Source organism: Canis lupus, chromosome 4, assembly GCF_003254725.2.
Source record: "Canis lupus dingo isolate Sandy chromosome 4, ASM325472v2, whole genome shotgun sequence".
NCBI lineage: Eukaryota > Metazoa > Chordata > Mammalia > Carnivora > Canidae > Canis > Canis lupus.
The window spans coordinates 24,630,908-24,654,763 of NC_064246.1; the positions used below are offsets into that span (position 1 = coordinate 24,630,908).

Below are 23,856 nucleotides of genomic sequence, written 5' to 3' on the forward strand. Positions count from 1 at the left end.
GAGGATGCTCTAGGGTCTGATTATACTTTTGTCTCTTTTTTTAGCTGTTTGCTGTCATTTAAGCCTCACAAGTCATGGACGGACATTCCATTATTATTATCCTTAATTTATAGGTAAGGAAGTTGAGGTGCAGAGTGCTAGAGTGACTTATTCAGGGGCCTAGGATTCAAACCCAGGCCCATCTGACTATAGGGCCTGAAGTATAGTACCGTTCCAGGGAACAGAGCGACAAACAGGTACACATTGTCTCCAGCCTAGACTCTGCACACACCTTGGCCTCAAGGTGCAGCCTGTAGGCTGCCATCTGCAGGACCTACAGACTCTGTGATCCAGCCCACCTCTTTCCTGCTGATCTTTAAAGCAGGAGACCAGCTCAGGACCACTCACCTTGATCCCATCTGTAGCGTTGTGTACCACGGTGGTTTGTGGCTCCTGTGAGAGAAGATGAAAATTATCCTCCTGACCTGGGGACAGACCTACAGCTCTTCCCTGAGGGACCCCATCCTTTACCCCAGTCCCTCATAGACCCTATCATGACCACTGAGGCCTGCCTGCCAGCCAGTCCCATAAAACAAAATGTTCTGGCTCAACTAGGTCCAGGCAGCTGGGAAGCCCCAGATTTAGGGGACAGTACTGGCTGAGCAAGAAGGCCAGGCCTGACACTTAACAAAAGCAGGTACCAGGGAAGCTGAGAGGACAAGGAATCTGTCCCTGATTCCTGCTGTGATTCCTGCTGGATCTGAGTGTTCTTTCCCCACAGGATAAGTACACTGGAAGAGCTGTGGGGCTGAGGCACAGGCCAGGCCCTGCCAACAGTATTCATCAAGGGGTGGGTAGGAGGCAGGGATAGAGGGAGAGTGGACTAAGGTCTCTCAGAAAGACCCAGAATGCCCCCTCAGCAAGCTGAGCCTATGGAGCTACCTGCTTTACCATCTTTTGCCTTCCCCAGAGTTCCTTTCCCTGTTGTGCCATGAGGTAGCATGGAGGTCCAGGTCTGCAGGAAGTAGGAGCAACAGGTACAGTTCCCCTCCTTCTCTCCCAGTCATTCCTCTGCTAACTCTCTAGTTAGTGCTACTAGCAGAAAGATCTCTGAGAGCACACAGTGCCCTCAGCACGGAGCTCTCCAGGAACTCCAAGACCTCAGCACCGTCCAGAGGTAAGGGACCCTAGCCCTCCTTCCTGTTCATAGCTTTGCAAAGGAGAGGCTGAAGCAGATTTTATAAGGAGGACTCCAAGAACTGAATGACAGGTCCCAAGAAAGCTCCTACCCTCTGATAAGCCACTCACCTTCCTGGCCCTTACGGCAGACCCATGGGGGCCCAGCCTGGGGCTAAGAGGTTTAGTTGAGAGCCCTGACCACTCTTCCCCACCCTCAATAGCAAAAGGAGCAGGAGCAGCAGTTCTGCGGTGCAGGAAGGAGCATGGCCACACAGGACAATGAGGGGGAGGGGGCCCATGGGGCAGTACACAAAGCACCCTGCTCTACAGGGATGAGAAGGAAAGGCCCAAGGAGGCCTGGGAGGGAGGGCAAGAAGAGGAAAGGAGAGAAGCGGGAGGCAGCCAGGGGCAGGGGCGGAGAAGCCGTAGTCAGGAGGTACCATGGCCGTCTGCAAGGGCGCGGGCTCTTGGGCTGGGCTTACGAGACTGTTTTTGTTGTTGCTCTGTGGCTGAGACAAGAAAACAGATGGTTTAGTTCCTCTACAGTCACCGAAGCTGCTAAGGTTTGACTCCCAGACCTCCCTTGCCCCCGGCCTGGCCCGGAGGAGCTAGGCCTGAGGTGGCCTCCATCAAACTATGTGGATGGAAGCAATGATCAGAGAGATGATCGACTGGAGGGGGGGTAGTATTTGGAGGGGCCCAGAGACCTAACACTGGAGGTATCCTTAAGGTGGGACCAGCCCAAAGACTTGTTTCAAAGCATCTCTCCAGAAATCTCTGCTTATGCCAGATGCCATGTCATTGCACAATCATATTTCACAAAAAATAAATTCAGGATCTTCTCATTTTACAGGGAAAAAGAAGGGTTTATAAGAAAGCAGAACAAAATGCAGAAACTCTAGGTCCCCTATCTGTGGGCAGTTTCCTGCTGCCCTTTCAACCTGCCACTTGCATTTCCTTTCCTTTAAAACACCAGCTTGAAGCCTGATCTGAAAAGAAGAGGAACATGAAGAGAAAGAAAACCTCACCTAGAAGATGGTATCCAGAGAGGAAGGGGCGGGGGGATATATTGACTTTGGATACAAAATGCACCCACTGCCCCCACGGAGCGGAGACAAGGCTGTGCTGTTGGCCTTTCTGCCTCATAAATCTTGGTCTTGCTCAATTGGGAGTTGAGGGCAGAGCTCCAAGGAGGGGAAGGTGAATCCAGGGGGGTGACTGTGGCTGCGGTCCCAGAACCCAGCCCCTAGGAGAGTAGGCTCCCCAGCAGGCCAACATTCCTGACAGCAGCAGACCACTGGGCTATCTTGGGATATCTCCTTGCCTTTTGAAATGTTATACTGAGTGGCCCAGGTAGGGAGGGTTTGGGGAGGATGGTGAGGAAGGAAGGAGGCTGATCTCCAGGGCAGGGAGCCATATCTGTAAGAGGCTCTCTGCCTCTTCCACTGCCCTCACCAATGTACTCTGTCTCACTGGGAGTCCCAGTGGAGCCAGTGGCCACTGAAGAACAACCTGATGCCTGCAAGTTCTTCAAAAGACAGACAGCCAAACATGTAGCTACCATCTCTGAGCAGACACAAATGAGGACACACTGTCAGGTCAGATGTGCGTCTCCTCTCCTAGGATACACATGGAAAGCTATCCAGACCGCCCTACTTCTTCTTGCCTTGAGGCTTCTTTTATGGTCCCTTGGATCAGACTTGAAGGAATCCAACCCTAGGTTCCTGTCAACAGCTGAGACGTCCCCAAACACAGGACTAAGCATAGAACCTTAAGCCAGGCACCAAGTGCTACCACACTCCACTGAACCCTGCAGGCTGGAAAAGAGGGGTCCCAGCAAGAGTCAGGAAGTGGGTCTACACTCACATGAACTCTGCTCTCTTCCAATCCCCCGCAGAAGAGGCAGAGCCATCCTAGCTCAGCTACTAAGTCCAATCTGTTTGGGGCTGCCTGAATGAAGGATGTCCTGCCGGCAAAGCCCAGCTGAGACAGAGACCCTGGCAGGGGGCAAAGACTCCAGGGTCTCCTTAAAGCTGCTATATCTGCAGAGGGTTGGGATGTCAACCAGGTGGCCCCACCTCTGGCTTTAATGGATGCTTTCATAACAATCCAGGCTGCTATGCTCCCCGTGGTGGCCTGTGTCCCATGAGAAAGGAGGTGACATTCTCTATAGTCTTTCAGCTGTTCCCCAACCCCTGTGGGGTGGGTAGGAAGGATGAAACGTTGGGCACACCCTGCTAACGGACGCTCACACAGAGGCAAAGGCCCAGAGAGTGAGGCTCAGGGCTGCGGGCCTACAACCAGTTCCTCCGCCCAGATGTCCACTGGCTGCCAGTCTGTGGGAAGTGCTGGGTGAGCAGGGCCTCTCCTCCTGAGCAACAGTGAGTGAGGGTCTCTCCCTGTGACTGCCACCTGGCCCCAAGTCCCTGCTAGCTTCCCTTTCTGCCCTGGGCTGCTGGAGGCAGTCGGAGCTCTGCAGCAGGGAGTGCCACACCACACACTCCGATGCCCACTGTTGAGGCCACCGGGAGACCTCGGGCAACAGGCCCCTGCCTGGCAGGACAGGCCGCGCTTGCCCACACAGCACAGACATGCAGTGAGGATGAGTGAAGCACACGCACATGGCAGAATGGGTTTGCGTGGCTGGCAGGCGGGCGCAGGCAGCATGGATAGGCAGGTGGGTGGGCAGGCAAGGCTCACCATTAGGTGCACGCTGGAACTCGACTTCCTTTTCTGGACACACCACAGCGAAAGGGAAAGAGAAGGGGAAAGAGGAGGTAAGACGAGAAGCACAGAGATGCTGCAGGTTAGTGCACCAGCGTGGGCTCTGCCTCAGGAGAAAAGAGCGGAAGAAGGAGACCTGGAGCCCAGCACCAGAAGGATTCAAACAGCACCTAGACCACCAGGCACACGAATCCCTCCACGCCCTGGGACAAGAGCTCCGTTGCTGTCGGGTTCACAAAGAGAGATTTAGTGTATTCTAAGATGCCTCCGCCTTGCTCACAGAAAGCTCTGGGAAGAGGTTAAGTCACAAGTTTGTAAAGATAACATTCTGCTGCCAATTTATAGGTTTGGGCTTGTAAGGCGGGCTCCTTGTCAGGTTATGTGTCTTCTCTCATTACTAGGTCTGCCTACAGTTCAGGTGAGCAGCTACTGGGCAAATAGTAAAAGCCATTCAAGGTCATATTCAGCTTTGGAAACCTTAGACTTCTGAACCGAGACTTTTTTTCTTTTTCTTTTTTCTTTTTTTTTTTTTTTTTTTTTGCTGCATCCTTACACTGCTTTTCAGAGAAAGATGTTGAGCTTTTGAAAATCATCTGATAAACAGTGAGCTGGGGGCATCCTTTTCTTTGTTGGCATGGCCACACTCACCTAGAAGATTTCAATCTCACTGCATCTTGCAATTAGTGGGAAATGGGAAAATAGGGGTGCTGGTGACTAAAAGTGCAGTGATCATGAAGATGTCAAGATGTAACCTGGGGGGGGGGGGCGGGTTGCTAAAAGCAGGGATTCCTTAGCCTCAGCCAAATAGATGCTCAGATTTTTTGTTCAGATGTGAAACAAAAGCATACAAATAAAGGCCACATGGAGCAATGAAAATACATCTCAGAAGACTGTGTCTAAAAGGTGAAAGGGACTTGAGAAGTTTATAATTAGCTTGCTGGGAGACAGAAGTCCCTTCAGAACATGTCTGTCTGTTGTCTGACTACTGTTCTAGGCACAGTGAACGAGTCAGGTAAACGTTCCTTCTTCAAGAAGCTGACATTCTACTTTAGAAGACATTTTCAGGACTATAATAAATTCAAAAGAAAGGGACTACAAGTATTTAAAAGAACTTAAAATTATATCTAAAGAAAAAGAAAGCCTAGCGTCGCGTGGGTGGCTCAGCAGTTGAGCGTCTGCCTTTGGCTCAGGGCGTGATCCTCAGTCTGGGGATCGAGTCTGGGGATCGAGTCCCGCATCAGGGTCCCTGCGGGGAGCCTACTTTTCCCTCTGCCTGTCTCTACCTCTCTCTGTGTGTCTCCCATGAATAAATAAATAAAATCTTTAAAAAATAAACGAAAAAGATAGCCTAAGAATAATTGGGCTGCTGCTTCTTTTTTAAAAAAAGTATCTTTATGGCCAATGTGGGGCTCCAACCCATGACCCTGAGATCAAGAGTCACATGCTCTAATGAGAGCCAGGAGCCCCCAAATTAGGCTTCTTTTACAATAGCCTTTCATTTATGCCCAAATATGTAACTTTATTTCCAAAGTTATTCGTCAAAAAGAGGAAGTTAGTTTACATTCATGTTTATCCTTTTATCCAACCAGAGTGTTTACAATGTGAGGGAGGGTCCATCTCTGTCACTTCATCGGTGCCTAGTGAAATACCTTAAAGGTAGGATACGATCAACAAACTTCCTCTGAGTTGAACTGGGCTTGCTGACTCTGGTTTCCCCTCAGGCTAAAGCAGAGCACAGGTCTCTAACTTGCCCAACATTGCTGGCGTGAAGGCTGCGGGAGCACTGACTGGGCCCACCCTTGGTCCTGGTGGTTTACAGGCCCTGGCTGTGTGGTACAGGCAGCTTTTACCTGGACCTTTCCTTAAGCTAAGCACTTTCAATTGTTTGCTTCATCTAATGGGCAGTAAGTTCCCAATCCTAGCTGGCTCTCTTTTTCCTCAACTGTCCTGCATGCAAACCCAAGATCCTTTTCTGCTCCAGGCCCTGACTTTACCGGCAGCCATGCATAGCTGAGCTCCTCTCAACCAGCACATTGCAGCATGGTTTAAATACCAGGTCATTTTAAAAGAACCACATCTCACTTTTATTTAAAAATTAAAATATTGATTTAAAGTTTGAAGCCAGGGCAGCCTGGGTGGCTCAGCGGTTTGGCGCCGCCTTCGGCCCAGGGCCTGATCCTGGAGACCCGAGACAGTGTCCCATATGGGGCTCCCTGCATGGAGCCTGCTTCTCCCTCTGCCTGTGTCTCTGCCTCTCTCTCTCTCTCTCTCTCATGAGTGAATAAATAAAATCTTTAAAAAAATAAAGTTTGAAGCCAGAAAAGGATTTGTTTTGTTTTTTTTTTTAATATTTTTAATTTTTATTTATTTATGATAGTCAGAGAGAGAGAGAGAGAGAGAAGCAGAGACACAGGCAGAGGGAGAAGCAGGCTCCATGCACCGGGAGCCCGATGTGGGATTCGATCCCGGGTCTCCAGGATCGCGCCCTGGGCCAAAGGCAGGCGCCAAACCGCTGCGCCACCCAGGGATCCCCCAGAAAAGGATTTGAACCTACGTTCTATACTTCCACAAATATTCAAACAGTACTTCACGAGATGCCTATATCCCCCCCTTTTCTTTCTTTCTTTCTTTTCTTTCTTTCTTTCTTTCTTTTTCTTCCTTCCTTCCTTCCTTCCTTCCTTCCTTCCTTCCTTCCTTCCTTCCTTTCTTTCTTTCTCTCTCTCTCTCTCTCTCTTTCTTTCTTCTTCTTCTTTTTTTTTTTTTTTTAAGACTGGATGGCCATTCTGGCCTGGGATGAGCAAAACGCATGAACTCTCCTCAACTAGGGGCCTCTCAGGATCTGAGAGTTTCTGGCCTCTCCAGTCTTGTCCTCATACATGGCTGTCGTTCTTCTACAGACACTGCGTCCCTGTATCTGCTCTCAGAGAAATCAAACCAAAATCTGGGGTCCCTAAATTCAAGAGCAAAAAGTGGTCTTGATGTTCCAACCAATGCTAAAATCCTAGCATCTTCTGAAAGCTTCTGGACAATGAAGAGGAAACTTCCTATAGACCTTAAGTGCCAGGAATTGGGAAGGGAGAAGCTGGGAAAGCAAGGTGGGATCTATACGGGACCCAGGGTGCTCACAGGTCAGCATCTTCTGGGCAACCTCACAGGACTCCCTCATATACACAGGTCATGACTTTGACCTTCAAGAGAGTCCAGAAAAGTCAAACCCCACACCTCTTGCTTTGTCTTCTCTGCCTTTTGCAGCACTTCCATCCAACCATTCATTGTTTTATGTATATATCTAAAAATATACATACATTCTAAAAGGTCTGCAGCCACATTACAAGCAACTAGAAAAACAAAAAAGGGGGAAAAAAATCCACTCCACCTGTAATCCCATATCTCTTGCTAGTCTTTTTTCTTACATAATTTAAAAACATCATTATAAGCTACATACAAGTTGATGCCTTACTTTTATTTTTATTTTTTTGATGCCTTACTTTTAAAACAAATAGTATTTTGATTTTTATTGTGATTATCAAAGTAACGCACAGTGTAGGTAAAAAAAAAAATGTAGAAAACAGAAAAATATATAAAATAAAAGTTTCCCAAATTTCCATTGCCCAGCGAAGTTACTATTATAACTTCATGGGGTTACTTCCACTTCTTCTTCCATCCACATAATATATACTGAATACAATCAACATCTTTTTTCAGACAAAATTTAGATGACAGTGTTCATACTGCTTTATATCCCACTTTTTCCAATTAATATAAACATATTACATAGTCATGAAAATTAATAACTCTGTCAAGGTCTAGTAAAATGGATTTCCTGTATTTAGCCATTATTTTACTGACTTTTGAAATCGCCTCCAATTTTTTCAGTGAGAAATAGTCATGTTGAATAACCTTCTGTTTTCAGTTTTTCCATATTTTGAATTATTCTTTTTTTAGCCCAATGTTTATTTATTTTTTTTTAAATAATCTCTACAACCAGTGTGGGGCTCGAACTCACGACTCCAAGATGAAGAGTCGTGTGCTCTTCAGACGGAACTAGCCAGACGCCCCTTGAATTATTTCTTTGGGAGAAATTCCCAGAAGGAAAATTAAAGGGTAAAAACAGCAGGAACATTTTTATGGCTTTTGAAAGGCAGGCTGTTTCAGAAAGGGTCACTGCTATCACAAACTTAAGAGTCAAAATATGGCACCTCATTCCAACTTGTGTTTTCTCTTCCCTGACACCAGTGAGGCTAAACATCCACATTTGTTAACTAGTTTTACCTCCTCTTTTTTAGGTTGTCAGTGCAACTTCTCTGACCATTTATCTGCTGGATTTTTTGGGGGGCGGGGGACGGACTATTATTTGTTAGGGAAAGCTTTTTGTATAAAAATAATATTAACTCTTCCCATCACATCTGCTGTGAATATTTTCCTTAACCTGTTGCTGGCCTGTTAATTTTGATTGGCCATTCCCTTCTTAAACATTTGTTTCTTTGCCTTTGTTCCCACCACTATATTCAAAGTCTTTTTCTCTGCACAAAACTCACTGAGCACATAGCAGGGTCAGACATTAGCTTTCCCACATAGCTCTCATTTGAAACAATTTAACAGTTTCTTTGCCTTGCCCTAATCCCTCCCAGGGCTCTCTAAGGTCTGACACTGTTGCACACTTCTGTACTTCCCCCACCTCCTCTGTTCTGTTTCCTTTGATGATTCCTCTTCTTCCAGACTCTCAATGACAGAGGGCCCTGAAATTCTGTCTTTACTGAACTCTGAAACCTTCATGCGCTTTAGATTCATATGGGAGAAGGGGAATGTTATTAAAATTCAGATTCTGCCTCCCACCCAAGGCTTCCTGAATCTGAATTCCAAGCTGGACCGTGGAAGCTGTATCTTTTTAATTAGCTCCTTACACGATTACATGGTTGCACCTGACACTCATCCTTGGGGCCCCAAACATCTAGAAAGTTCCATCAGAAACCTGTCTTTCAATGGCTCTTTTATCTGTCTTTTCACCACCACCATGGCTGTTACTGCTTTATTTCAGGTCCTATTTTGTGCAATCATTCTCCTTCAGCCTTTCAGAGCTACTGAAGTTCCCAGAATCTTCACGCTATTTCAAACCTATGTATCTTGTACAATTCCCTCTGCCTGGAATATCCTCCCCCCTCTCCTGCCTGCTTCAACCTAGCAAGATCAGATCAACGGAGTTCTTCAAACTCAGTTCATGGGCCATCTCCTTCAGGAAGATTTCCTGTTTTGTCTCAGATGCTGGTCTCTGCTCTGCCAGGGCCTGCCCTGAGCACATCTCCTTCATAGGCCCCCCCAGACCATGCAGGACTTTCTGGTTTCCCTGTCTCTCCCTCACTCTGAACACCTTAAAGGGTGGGTTATGTGGCTGTTTTCCCAGCTTGTGAAGCACAGAACTAGCTGCATGAGTGAACTCACGTGAGTCCTCATTCCCATCCCGAACTGCATGTCCAGTGCTGAGCTCTTTCCTGGGCTCCACCAGCTACTTCCCGTCACCTTAAAAGACCTCTCCACCTGGATCTCCACCTGTCTCTGAATCTCAGTGTGGTCCAAATAAAACTCTGGCTATCATGATGGACATTCTCTCACAACTATCCCATTTCTAACAGAGGTACCACCAATTCTTCCAATTGGTGGTCAAAATTCTAGGAAATTTGACATTATCTTAGATGGGTCCTTTTTAATACGTCCAGAGTGAACCTTTGATACACCTCTAAACAGAGCCAATATCTAATCAGAGCCTCAACGGGGACCATTATCCATAGGTAGTGCCTATTCTGATAGGTTGGTGCCTGTGTTCTTTTGATCACTAAGTATTTTCAATATTAGCCTTTCTATTTCCAATCACCTTTCCTTCATGCTATGCCCAGATTATAACAAATCCTAATTGATAGCTCTGTGTCTAGTTCCTTCCCTCTTCTCTTCATCCTTATACCCTTGGCCAAATCTTTTGAAAGCACTGCTCTTACCATAGGTTCTCTGCTCAGTGGCCTACATGTCTTGTGGTCTGACACGCAAACCTCCAATCCCACTGCCCAACAGACCAATCCAGCTGTATTTTTGATAGCCTTCTACCACTAACCCCATGTTCCAGTTGGGCAGAGAACGTCAATATATATGATAGGATTCATAAAAACATTTTGTTGTTTTTAAGTTATAGAAGGAACACCTTCTCATTTTAAAGAAAACGTGTAAAAGGTAAAAAAAAAAAAAAAAAAAAAAAAGAAGAAGAAGAAGAAGAAAGAAAGCGTGTCTTTCCACCTTCCTCACCTCCAATCCCATTCTCTAGAGGCAATCGCTGATGGAGCTCCAATCTTCCCACACCCTTTAAGCTTTCTCCAATAAGTTTTTGCCCAGAAGCTTCTTGGACTGCACCATGCAATGTAGGGTTCAGTACCATATACCATTCAGTGCTTAGCTGATTTCAGGTGTGTCCAATTTCCTCTTCAATTAACCTGACAACTTCTCAAAGCTAGATAAAAACTGCATCACCTCTTGTACCTCTTGTGTGCTCCTAGAACTGAGCATAGTGCCAGGCCTCTCAGAGGTACTTATGAAATATTTTATAAAGAATCACTGATTCTAGCTTCTCTCCTGGATAGAAATAGGCAAAATCTCTCGCCAACTAAACCTGCCACCTTCTCCTAACTTGGCTCCACCCATTCCAGTTCATGTCCCTCTAACTGGGGGGCTGCTGGTCACCCCCAGATCCATGTCAGCTGGTGTGTGTGGAGCCCAAGCTCCCCTCCTTGGTGCAGAAGTACACAGAAGCAGGCATGCAGAGAATGAGGGGAAGAGGAAGGGGAGCAGGGAGGGGGATGGGGCACACGTGTCTATCTCAGCTGGCAACATAAGATCCCGGGGAACGGCCCAATTGAAACTTGTTGGAATTTAAAGGTTTGGATCATTTCATAGTTTGAAATGCGCTATGGTGTAAATTGGTAGGCTTCAAGATAGCTTATCTAATGCCCCAGCCCCAGGACCCATTCTGCCGCCAAAGCATTTACAGAACACTGTGGGCTCTGTGAGGACCCCTAGCAACCTCTCCGTCACCTTCACCAAGCAGCCATTCTCCCTAGGGCTTTCTGCTGGTCCCTGAGGGCCCCTGTTCTCTCCTCTTGCTGTGATCCCACAGGAAATGCTCCCTCAGCAAATAGGAACAAGCTGTGACACACTACGTCCTTCGCCTGTTTCTGAGGAGCCTGTGCCTCTACAAAGTTTGAGACACTTTCACTTAGTAGTATTTGAGCTGGGTTCTGGAAGTGCTTTGAAGATATGACAAAAAAGGATCGTGGCTTCAGGTTCCAAGCCCTGTACTCTGAGTGGACCAGGCAAACTTTGCTTTCATTTGATAAAAAGGGTTTGTGCTTGAAAGAGAAAAAGGAAAAAAGAAGATTACCCAAATGACCTAAAAATCCCGAGAGTCAAGCCATGGAGATGAGGGCATGCGTCTGCAGTCAGGTTCAGGATTGAGCTCTCTAGGAAACTATAATTTAGGTCACTTCCCCGGAGTCTTTACACTCAAGCCAGGGTCAAAAGAAACACATCTTTCTTCTGCCCTCTCAGGCCAATGGAACCTGCTGTTCTGAGCACAAAGGTTTCTGGTTTTAAAGCAGAAAAGCAAGGATAGGAAGGTTCCTGGGGAAAGGAGGAACAAAGCCAAGAACCCCCCACCCTTCCCCTTAGAGACTGTTGTGAGACAGTCTTGGGCTAGAGGGGTGGAGACACCTACCTTGACACCACCGTCTGACTTCTTGTTCAGTAGGCTTTTGGCAGCTGTGAAAACAAAAAGGAAAATCAAGCCTCCTGAATTGTACCCTCTCCCTAACCTGAAGTCCGGCAGCCGGATCCACAAGAGTCTGCTGTGTCTGACTTGGGGGCCAGGAGTCTCCTGGAAAAGGCTTGGTAGCCCCAGTGCAAGAAGGGCATCTCAAGCGGCGTCAGACCCTCAGGGTGGCACCCCAGGATCTCTTCTGCCACGGAAGAGGTCTCAGCAGAAACAGGGACACACTGCACATGGAAGGAGAAACCACATTCAGTACAGGAGCTGCCTGCTGTTTTGGGAACTCTGCCCTCAACAGCTTCCACCCAGGTCTGGAAGCAGAGTGCCAGGGTGAAAGGTGAGGGCTCCGTCCCTAGATGCCATGGACTTCCTCAGAACGGCCAAGCTGGAAGGATGCAAGACATCTCCTGAGAGCTCTTGAGAAACAAGAGTGTCACAATTCACGAAGGAGACCAGACGTGAGGACAGACAGACACAGACACAGAGATCAGGACCACCTACAGGAGGGTCTTGCCAGGGGGGTTGAAGCCTTGACTTGGCAGGTCCTCACCAGGCTTACTGGGTCCTCAGTCTACTCTCTGGACCCACTGAGCAGGAAGCATTGGGCAGAATAATGAGGTATTCAATGGGTTCCAGCCAGGAACAGGATGAGGCTCAAGGCTGATGGGCTTTGTGTAGGAAGGCCAGTGACACCTGCTGGTCACCATGGCCACGGGAAGGTAACCGACCATGGATGGGAGAGTCTGGGAGGTGCAGAGGGATGGAATCAGCCCAACTGTCTGATCCACCGGGACTTCACTGGCTCGACCAGTTGCCACCTGTATGACCTTGAGTGAGTTACTTAACCTCTCTGAACCTCAGTTTATCTATAAAATGGGAAAAAGTAGGGCCTAGGTCACAGAACAGTGGTGGGGATCTAATGGGACCACGCATGAAAAGCACTAAGCAGAGTGCTTGGCACGTAGCAAGGACTCACTAGGTGTAAACCATTGCCACTATTACTGCTGCCGTTCTTCCCTTCAGGTGGCCATTCCTGCCCAAGCTGGGTCCCATCTCTCTCCAGTGAGAACAGGGATCCCTCCATCACAAGAATTCTGACTTCTCAAAATGGCCTATGATCCTATTTCCAGTCATGCTGGGATAATTTGTGCAACTTATTTTTTTTAATGTATTTACTACTATGGCCTGACCACCTACTGTGTTATGTGCTCTAAATCCATCAAGGTTCTGAACTCTGCTCGTTAGGATCACTGTTGGGGAGCTTAAGAAAAAATCATTATGCTTATCCTATGTCCTTGGGATTCTGATTTTCTTTGGGGTGGGGTGTCAGCCTCAGGATGTCTGACAAACTGTCCTATACAGACAGGGTTGACAGCCTTCGACATACATGATCTTAATCATCACCATGTTACTTATTAGCGCCACCAGAAAAAGAAAGAAACTAAGGCTGGGAGGGCTGAGGTGACTCGCTCGGGGTGTGGCAGGGCAAGGATCCGAACCCTGGGACGGCTCTCCCCACGGCTTCTGCACTCTGCAGCCTTTCAGACCTGGAGGCCTGCAAATGCCAGACTTCACAATTTTGAGGGGCATGGCTTCCTCTGTGAGGTCTCCCAACAGTGCTGACAAAGCCTAGTCCTAGCACTGGGCAGCTCCAGCCATGCCCAGGACTGTCTCTGGGGCTGCCACTGGCCACGGCCCTCAGGCAGGCCAGGCTCTCGGCCGTCTGGAGGAAAGCCTCCTGCTGCCCAGCTCCACGTCCCCAGGCTATTGCCTCCTGAGAGTTGGCAAGCGCCCAGCATGCACGGCTGGTTAGGGGGCTCTGTGACACCAATGCGCTCGCAGATGCCAAGTTAGGTGGTCCGTCCGGCATGCCCATCTCAGCCCGCAAGCATGGGACTCGCCTCCCTGGTGAGTGGGCCTGGCATGCTGGCCCTCCTGGTGGGGTGGCAGGGAGCCGAGGCAGGCGGTCGGGGGACTCATGCCACGTACCTTGCCCGGCCAGGCCGGCGGCGCTCGCGGCAGGCGAGGCGGGGGCGGAGCTCTGCCTGCCAACTGAGGGGATACAGTCTCTCAGTGCACAGAGCTGCCGCAAAGCCACAGGGGCCAGTCAGCAGCGAGCATGCCCCAGCATGAGGCGCGGGAACTGCTGGCCGCCCACGCGCAGCAAGGCCCAGGCGGCGTGGCCAAGCCAGCCGAGCTGGGGGAGCGAAGGCGCTGGGGGCAGGCTGATGAGCAGGTGCAGCCAGCCCTGCAGCAGTCTGGGGACCTGAGAGGACTGGGTTCGGTCAGGCTGTGGGGATCACCAGAGCTCTAGCACCTGTCCCATGAGCTCCTCAGCTGAGGGTCTACGGGTAAAAGCCTGAATTGGTGAGAGGTGGTATCCTTTCTGAGGCAGCTGAGCCCTAGTTTGAGGCTGTGAAGAAACGTAGCCTCATCTTCAGACTGTCCCTCCCTAGGGGACTTAAATGAGGCTATTATCAGAGAACCCTCTCCTCTGGTCATATTCCAAACAGGAGGGACGCTGGCACTCAGGAGCCAGGGAGGGTGCATGGCCCTTGTGCAGCTAAGTTCACTGATGGGCCCCAGCTCCCCATCCCTCTCTTAACCCACTAGTTCCTCAGACACAGGTTGCTTTCCCTCTTCAAAGCAGGGAGCCTTTGAACAGACAGTTTTTCTCAGCCTGTATTTCAGTCTTCTGAGGGTGAAGATGCCCAAGAAATGAGCCCCCAGGAAAAAAAAACGAAGGCTGCTGAAGCAATACATTCTAGAAACCCTGATTCCACTATTAGCCAACCTGCCAGAGTCCAGGGCCAAGCTGCACCCTCTATTTGGGGTAAACTCAGGAAACAGCCTGGTTCACTCCTAAAAAAACCCACACAGGTGCCCTTCCTTCTTGATTACACCTGGTGACACCTCTTTCTGCAGAAGCTTCTAGAGAAAGGCTCTGTCCCCACCTGTCCCAGAGTCAGGGCAGCAGAGGTCATCCTAGAATGCTTACAGCACTTTTTTGGTCTCCTCTGACCCAGGGCAAAGTAAGCTCAAAGGCTGACAGTCTGAGCAACAAGGACAGGAGGAGGCTCTTTAGGGAGGAGTGAAAAGTGCTTTGTCCTAACAGGGAGACCAGTCTCCTGAAACCAGGATACCAATTTCCTGAAATGGACAGGTGGGAAGGCTGATGTGGAGGCCATGGGACAGGGCAGTCTACTGATTTCCCAGTGTAGAAGAGAAGCAGTAGCCTGTCTTCACATTTCTTCTACTTGGAGAGACAACAGATCACCATTCTAGTTCAGCACAGAAATGCCCTTGAGTGTCCTCCAGAAAGGCTCTCATACTCCTGAGAAAGTAGGAGCTTCATATAATTCTGAGGGCAAGAAGCCTGATGTGGAACTACAGCTCCACCTCTGTTGGAGGCAGCCAAGCTGTGCCCTCCTGCTCTCATTTGTGAGAGCTGAATCGATAACCATAGTCTTCCACTCATGGATACCCACATAAGAATGAGCCTCAAACTAGAAGCACAGGGGACAGGCCTGAGGTGGGACACTCCCCTGGCTCACTCTCCAGTCCTGCCCCTCTAGAGCCCAGTGGCTCCCACTTGGGTTAGAGCTCATGAGGCCCTAGGACTTCTCAGCTGCAGCATCCTCAGACCCAGGGCCCTTATGTTACCCCAAACGAGCATAGACAAGCCCCTCAAGCTCAAGGGAGCAACCTTAGCCCAGAGCAGCTGCCATACAACTCTGTTTCCACGTCAGTATAGAAGGAAAGCAAGGGAAAGAATCTCGCTATGAGAACGAGAGGAGGGAGTCTTCAAACAGTGGTGCTGGGGAGGCTGGGCAGGGTCAAGGAAGGGGTAAGGTGGGAAGAGATCTTCTGTCTTCAGTTAAGTTCTGACATTAACCATTTCCTCACAGCAAGCCCCTGTGCTTCCCCACTAAGGGCGAACAAGATGGAGGTTGGGGTAGGGTGGGGTGGGGTGGAGTGTCTTGCATCTTAAAAAGAAACATCAAGTGATTTACAAATTACTGGTCCCAACTATCCCAACTTCTCCCTCAAATTTAAGCAATTTGCTTTCCCTCCATCCTGCTGGTCTCTATTTCTTCACTTTTACAGCTAGTAGTATTACAAAGCAGATTTTAAGCACAGTCTCTAAAATGTTTAAGCATCTGGAAAAATTTCTATTAGTCATCTCTACTTAGACACAATGAAGTAGAGATCGTCCCAGTAGGCAAATTAACGGTGGTGGCTGAGAAGATTCACTACACCTCATCTCTTTCTTTTGCCCAGCACATTGTCCAATACCCTAGCGACGGGCTAAAATCTTAAAGTGCTGAGAGTCTTTAGAGAATTCAATAAGAATCCCCAGGGACAAGGAAATGGGAGGCTGGGCAAGTTACTCCTTGGGAGGATCTAGAGAAAAGAATTCATAAATATGAACCCAAAGAGAAGTCCCCCAGAATCCCATGTTATAGGACCCAGCAGCAGCAGCCCCTCAAAACAGGGTCTTCGCCATCTTGGTCAAAGTGTTGCCTGAGACACCCAGCACTGGCATGGCAACCCCTCATTCTGACCCACTCACCTCAGGAGAATTAAAGTGCACAGCTGGGGAAACATACCTGAAAAGTTTCTGGAGACAAGCATGGTCGTGAGGATGGCACCCTGGGGAAAGAAGAGAGGCCTGTGAATTCAACTGGACTCTAGAAAAGCATAGCCTCATCTTAGGCAGAGGGCAGCTGCTGGCCAGAGCTTCAAGACCTTGGGTCTTTGGGGCTCCTCCAACATGTATAACCTTCATAGCTCAGCTCCAGCCACAAAGGGAGCTACCTCTTGTGATGGAGCCAGGGGTGTCCTGTCAAAAGCTGTGATTTCAGGATGCTGGCAGCCTGGAAAGGCGCGACTCACCTTCAGTTTTCTCCGAGCATTGAACTTGCGTAAGCACTCCACAGTCTCTTGACGATGCATCATGGATGCCACCGTGGATCGTTGCTAAAAGGCAAAGAGACAGGCCTGTGAGCCTTCCAGCCAGGTCCTCTGCCCCTCACCCTAGTCCCATCATCGAGGGCTGTGTGCTCAGCCACCCCACAGTAGATCTGAGGGTAAAATGAAGTCATAGATGGGAAGATGCTTTTAGAATAAAAGCACTACCCCAAACTCAAGGTTGTGTAAGGACAATAATCTGAACGCAAAACCACCACTGGTAATTGATGCTAGATGAGAAGGGTGGGTGAGACAGCACTCTCCCCTTCCTTGGGAAATGCAAGCTACAGAATGAAAGAGAGTATCCTGTGTGTTGTGATCCTCACGCAGTCACTCCTTCAGCAACTGTACACTGAGCACCTACTGCATTCCTCAGCAGTGAGAGAAGAGGCAGGGTTCCTGCTCTCTACAGAGAACGTTCACTCCTTCCAAGAGCCCCTCTCAATAGCCCCCTCACAAGGACCCGAAGGAAGCTGTGATCTGAGAAGCTAAGGGTCTTCACCTTGAAGCATTCATTCTTCTCGTCATTTTGGATGGTGACTTTTCCTCAATGTATCACTGCTGACTTCCTTCCTCCTTAAAGGGTCCACTGGAAATGATTTACAATGATTTCCTTGATAATTTAGGGTCAATTATTATGTAGTATCATAATACAGTGACGTCCTCAGGGGCTAACAAGTTACATAGAATGATGGAGGGGGCTATGAAAATGACTCCCAGAACAAATTATATCCCTAGTTTTTAAGTACCTGTTTTGTTTTGTTTTTAGATTTTATTTATGAGAGAGAGAGAGAGAGAGAGAGAGAGAGAGAGAGAGAGAATGGCAGGCAGAGACACAGTCAGAGGGAGAAGCAGGCTCCATGCAGGGAGCCTGACGTGGGACTCGATCCTGGGACTCCAGGATCAGGTCCTGGGCTGAAGGCGGTGCTACACTGCTGAGCCACCCGGGCTGCCCTTGTGTACCTGTTTTAAGTTGCTCACCCTCTCCCTTTGCTGTTGCTGTCTTAGCTAGAAAAATAAATCTTCCATCACGTAGCCTGGTGCCAATAACCCTAATAGGGCTGCCCCACCATCCTGCCCCTTGTCCCTGACCCACTCCTTTTCCTGGTTCCCTTGAAAGCAAGTCTCCCTACCTTCTCTACCCTTTCTGAGTTGTATAATTTTACTTCTTCCTCCAAACTGTAAAGTTCTCCCCAAAGAGAAATCTGAGATCATCACACAACAACTCCTTCAACCTCAGATCTCCAACCACAAAATGATTTTCATTTGCTTTCGACCTCTTTTTACTACCCCAACCTTTGCTTCCTCAATTAGCTAATATTTTAAACCCCTTATTCTGGACTATATTCTTGTCTGCAGTCTATACATTATAAGTCAAGCCTCTACTTAAACAAAAGTCTAAAAACTCCTCTGACTCATCATCTTCTCCATATAGTACCATTTCTTTCTCTCTTCTCCTCATTCCCCCTCCACCTCAATGAAGCAAGGTTTTGGTCTCTCACTCCACGGCTTCTGCCAGTGAAATAAGGAAGCAATGGCTTTTAATTGCTCAGGGTCCATGGATTCTTTCTCATCGTTATCATGAACTCTCTGTGGCATCTGATTACGGACATTCCCTTACTGAGACCTCCTGTTTCTTTAGGATTTCCTGCCCCTGAACCTCCTCCTGCCACAGAAGGTCTCATTCCCAGCCCCCTTTGCTGGTGCCTCTAACTGTGCCTGCCTTTATGTGCTGGTGTTCAGTGGCCATCCCTTCTCTTACTGAAGCAAATACAAGTCCATACTGGGAATTCGATCAGCATAAAAACAATCCCATTTATTTCAACACCACCCACGCAGAAACGAAATGACTGCAACCTGCATTTCCAATTTTAACTTCCTTTCTCATCTCTGGAACCTGTCCGATGTCTCCAGCTAGAGGTCCTCAGACACCACACTCAATTGTGTGAAACTCAGATCATCATCCTTTCTTACAAAATGGCTCTTCCTCCAGGTCAGTGAATGGCATGACCCTGTGCTTTGTTACCAACTCAAAATCTGGCAGTCCCCAGGGGTCTCCCTCTCTCTCCTTCACTCTCTAAATCCAACTGGTCACTAAATCCTTTTGAGTCTATCTACCAAATGTCTCTCAAATTTGTCTACTCCTTGCCACACTAGACAGGCTCCTATCACTACCGTCAGCTGGGACCTCATCCGGTCTTGCTCAGACAATTACGACAGCTTCCTGAACTCTGTGCCCTGGCCTCCTTTTCTTAGTTCCATTTTGTACACAGCTTCCACAGTGGCCCTTCTTAACTGCATATTTCATTCCCTCTTTATTTTGTTTTTAATTTTTGTTTTTAAGATTTTTCTTTTTTCTAAGCCATCTCTACACCCAACGTGGGGTTTGAACTTACAACCCTGAGATCAAGAGTCACATGCTCCATTGCCCGAGTCAGCCAGGCGCCCCTTCATTTCCTCTTTAAACCTCTTAAATGGTTCCCTTTGCTTTCAGAATAAAATCCAAACTCATTAGACAGAAACTTGTATGTCATGGAATCTTTTTGGCTTCAGTTCTCTTGCATTTTTGTAGGCGTATCTTCATTTACAACCAAACTACTTAACATTCCTTAAACTTGCCACAATTTCCCATGGCTTTTCACCCTGGCTCACGTTAACCTCTATCTGCAGGTTATCATCCTGAGGAACTCCCAGCCAGCTGCTAAAAGCCAGGAAGGAGTCACCTCCTCCATGCAGCCTTCAGTAATCTCACTGCTCACCAGACAAGAGTTCCGGGCACTCATTAGATCCTTTTATGTATTTGTCACATTGCAGAATCGTTACCTATGTGAGTGCCTAGCTCCTCAGATAATTTTTAAGATCTTGGGGAAAGGACCACATCCCACTCATCTTTGTATCTCCAGAGCCCACACAGTGACTGGCACAGGAGAGGCATCAAGTAACATGAAAAAGGGCAAATACATAAATGCATCATGGCTGTCAAGACATGTAATTGTAGCAGACCCTCTTCTTAGTTTGAAAACAGATATTTCACTTTATAGAACTTTATATAAGTGTTTATGAAAACAGTATGTCGGGATGCCTGGGTGGCTCAGTGGTTGAGCGCCTGCCTTCAGCTCAGGGTGTGATCCCGGGATCCTGGGAGCGAGTCCCACATCAGGGTCCCTGCAGTGAGCTTGCTTCTCCCTCTGCCTCTCTCTGTATCTCTCACGAATAAAAAGATAAAATCAGAAAAGAAAAGAAAAGAAAAGAAAAGAAAAGAAAAGAAAAGAAAAGAAAAGGAAAGGAAAGGAAAGAAAAAAAAAGAAAAGAAAAGAAAAAAGAAAAGGCAAAAGAAAAGAAAAGAAAAGAAAAGAAAAGAAAAGAAAAGAAAAGAAAAGAAAAGAAAAGAAAAGAAAGAAAACATCCCTATAGATCCCTATTGACAGCCTAGGGAGGTTTCTCCTAGGTTGAGTTTTGTGACTGAACTTCAAAATGTTCTTTTTAACTGCCCAGAGACCCCTTTTGTTTATTTGTTGGATCTTGGACACATTTACATTACAGTTGCGTGACAGCTGAGATCTGATTATGAACCCTAAGCTTGGCAATTCACTTTGGGTTTTGCCAGCTGCTTTCCAGCATCAACGACCTAGAATGTAAGGGTCAACCTAAGCCCTCACTCCAGATCAGAGCTAAGTCACACCTGACAAATGGGGAAGAAACAGGTTGAAGCCAGTTAAGCCACCTGCTTCCTTGAATCCCTCCGGTCCCTATTCAGTCCCCCCCCTCTCTGCTGGGTCCTTTCTCAGAGCCCAGGAGGACTGATTATTCTCTGCTCATAAACAAGAATGTGAGGACAGTACGGAGGGCTCATTGAGGGCTGACATCCCCAAGCTCCTCCATCCCAGGTGAAGACACTTACACAGACCCACGGATGCTTGAGAGCCTGGTCAGCTGTGATGCGCTTTGCAGGGTTTATGGTCAGCATCTGGTTGATCAAGTTCTTGGCTTCTGGAGTTACTGTGTCCCACTCTGGTGATGGAAACTAAGCAGGAAGAGGGAGAGGAGGCACATGAAATCTGTGAGCCTCTGTCTTTGTCCCAACTCCTATAAGGGATACTTATAGGGATAATCTGTACTATCTAAACCTGCCTGGGAGAGAGTTGGAGAAGCCCTGGGGCATCCCAGCACCTGTGTCAAATTAAAGACTACGAGAGGAAGATAGAATCACAGTTAGAATGCCAGAATATCAGGTCAGAGCACAAAGGGGACTCCAACACATTCTGATTCAACCCCATCTCCTTACTAAAAAAAAGACAGTGGCTCAACAACATGCCCAAGGCCCCAGACAGTGGAGGGAGCCCAGACACTTCTTGTCCCTATAGTATGCAGCACACACCTCTCAGGCCATTCTCTGCAAATAATGGATCAAAGAGCTTCAAGGGGCTCCTGGATTTTATAGCTACCAAGAAAGGCTGTGCAAAGAAGTAGTTCCTGAGATAGGCTGTGCCGAGAATTGAGACCTGTGTGCCCATCCTTGGGTCCTCAAAGTCCCCTGACACTCCCTGTGTCCCATGACACACTAAACATGCCCCCTCTTGTGGATACAGCCCAAGAGTCGAAAACAAACCAGTCCTTACATCATAGGCCCCAGCCTTGATTTGCTGATACAACTTGTGCTGATCCTCATCCCAGAAGGGAGGGTATCCCACCAGGAGGATATATAGGATGACCCCTACGAGACAGAACACAGGTCATTGGGGTCAGTCACCTACTTCACTGAGGAACGAAGAAAAGCCACACAAGGCTCAGCCACCCAGAAAGCCAAGGTTATACCAAAGGTAGAAGTGGATGCCAGCTGATGCTGCTGTGCCACCAGCCCCTCCTGCTATGCTTCATTCCCCATGTCACCAAGCCACATTAGGGATTTCTGCAAGCATAACCCATCCTCTAAGGCGTGGCTAAATCCCTCTTTAGGAAGGATGCATTATAATCCAGGAAGTACTTGGGGAAGAGCGTGCGATGAACACCGTCATCCCAGGGGCACTAGAGCAAACACTGTGATTTCACATACACCAGACCCCTGTGGGGCCCACACGCAATAGCAATGCCTCTTTCTCACCATCGCTGGAAGTAGAGTGCCCTTAACACCAAAAAGCTGAGTGTGTGGAATGGGCTTACCGCAGGCCCAGATATCCACAGGTTTTCCATAGGGATCTTTCCTCAAGACCTCAGGGGACAAGTAACCCGGGGTGCCAGCAAAACCTGTAGCAGAAGAGAGGGCGGAGGCACACTGAACCCACTTTCTCTCTCATTAAAACCATATTAGCAATTTACCCCAAGTCTCTTCTCGTTCTTGGTGCTTTGGCTACTAAGCCCTCAGCTCATGGGTGGCAAGAGATGACTAGCTGGGTTTCTTGGATGGCCCAGGATAAAATCAGAGGGCAAGTCCGTGTGCCTACCAGGAACTCCCATTCCTCCCCAGAGGCAGCAAGAATGCAGTGCTGACAACAGCTAGACTCACTGTACTGAGTCACCTAGGGCCAGGGGACGCTCCGTACCCTCCCCCTTCTCGGGTCTCTGAGGAGCCCAGGACCATGAAGGCTCTGGCTTCTAGTTCTGAAAGAGGAAAGCAGATCAGGAAGAGGAGGAAGGGCGGGGGCCACATTCCAGGAAGACAGGGTCACTCTTACCGAACCAAGCCTGCTGTTCTCCCTGTACTTCGATGGCTAGGCCGAAGTCAGCCAGCTTGACAGCGGCACCCTTGCATTTACTTGCCAGCAGCAGGTTTTCAGGCTGTATGAGGAAGAGAAGACCTGGTGAGGCACCCACCGGCCCCCTCCGCCCTGAGGAAGCCGCGTTTGGGTCCCCGCAGTCCCACCACCTGGCACCAGGTGGCGCCTATGCTTCATGAGCGGGAGGCAAAGGGGGAGCCTGGGTAGTACCTTCAGGTCCCGGTGGACAATGTCATGCTGGTGGATGTGATTAACACTCTCCAGAATCTGATGTATACAATGGCTGCAAAAGCACAAGGCAAGGGAATGTCAGTGCGGGGTTAATCCACTCAGGACCACACTACAGATTCAAGCATGTAACGCTGGGTTACAGATTCACAGGAGATCACTGAACAACAGCTAAAACCTCCCACTCGGGACTTCATCGCATTCAACCTATTTTACAGAAGAAGAAACTGAGTGCCAAGCCCATCAAGTGGTTTGTCGAGGGTGTCCCACTAGACAATGGCTGAGGACAGAGCAGAACAGAGTCCACTATGCCTCCTTAGACGGTAAAGGCCCAATACAACCAGTCCATTTCCAAGAGACCAGGGACACTCCTGAGAAGTAGACCATCCAATCCCTTCCTTCCTGCCCCCAACCCCCACAGTAAGTCTGTTCTTGGAGAAGAGGCTTGTGGTAGCATCTTAGGAAGGATTGTACAAGTGTACCTCAGTCGTTTTGCTGGGGGTACACTCGTTCATTTATTTAAACATTTACTGACTACCTATAGGCACTGTGCCTCGTCTCACATAGACTACAGAGATGAATAAGACCCAGTGTCCACCCTGAAGTTTATCTTCTAGAAGGGGAGATAAAACCCCAGTACACAAACATCTTTAAGAAACAATGTACTTAAGAAGGTTCCAAACAGGGCAACCCAGGAGCATTTCTGATGATTTTGCAGAGAAAAAAAGAAAAACTAACCCAGAGTCACCTTCAGCTGCTATTTCTTTCTTTTCTTTTTTTTCTAAATAGGCTCCACACCCAACGTGGGGCTTGAACTCATGACCTTAAGATCAAGAGTTGAGTGTTCCACCAGCTGAGCCAGCCAGGTGCCCCCACACCTATTTCTTAATCAGGCTGCCCACCTTCCAAAACATTCTGCTACATTTGCAGTCAAGCTCTTGGCAGGGAGCACTGGCAATCTAGAGCAATGGTGAATGCTGAGGGGGATGATTTCTGCCCCCAGGGGACATCTGGTAACACCTGGAGACATTGCTGGTTGTCACAATTAAGGTGGAGATGCTACCAGCATCTAGTGGGTAGAGGCCAGGGATACTTCTGAAACTCTACAGTGCACAGGAGGGGCCGTCACAACAAAAAACTCTCTGGCCCCAAACGTCAGGAGTGTTGAGGTTGAGGATCACTGGCCTTGAGAATGAGGCCCCAGCCGGCAGGTCCTACCAGGTATGTGAAGCAGGCTTGCAGAGTGGTGCTGGGCCC

At 48.4% G+C, this 23,856-nt stretch overlaps 1 protein-coding gene across 28 annotated transcripts in view; it reads right to left on the reverse strand.

The window, feature by feature from the left end:
- CAMK2G (calcium/calmodulin dependent protein kinase II gamma) overlaps nucleotides 1–23,856 on the reverse strand; it is a 55,321-nt gene that overhangs the window by 8,843 nt on the left and 22,622 nt on the right. For 7 of the 28 annotated variants that reach the window (XM_035714966.2, XM_035714964.2, XM_035714971.2 and 4 more), the window contains 10 exons: nucleotides 22,582–22,654; nucleotides 22,330–22,432; nucleotides 21,818–21,901; nucleotides 21,277–21,371; nucleotides 20,559–20,681; nucleotides 16,583–16,666; nucleotides 16,297–16,339; nucleotides 11,636–11,679; nucleotides 1,599–1,667; nucleotides 388–432 (listed from right to left, as the gene is read on the reverse strand). In XM_035714966.2, the coding sequence (XP_035570859.1) occupies nucleotides 388–432; nucleotides 1,599–1,667; nucleotides 11,636–11,679; nucleotides 16,297–16,339; nucleotides 16,583–16,666; nucleotides 20,559–20,681; nucleotides 21,277–21,371; nucleotides 21,818–21,901; nucleotides 22,330–22,432; nucleotides 22,582–22,654 (763 nt within the window). Of the gene's footprint in view, nucleotides 1–387; nucleotides 433–1,598; nucleotides 1,668–3,858; nucleotides 3,892–11,635; nucleotides 11,680–13,675; nucleotides 13,739–16,296; nucleotides 16,340–16,582; nucleotides 16,667–20,558; nucleotides 20,682–21,276; nucleotides 21,372–21,817; nucleotides 21,902–22,329; nucleotides 22,433–22,581; nucleotides 22,655–23,856 lie in introns of all 28 variants that reach the window. The other 21 variants (XR_004814869.2, XM_025435355.3, XM_025435354.3 and 18 more) reach the window with 7 other exon arrangements.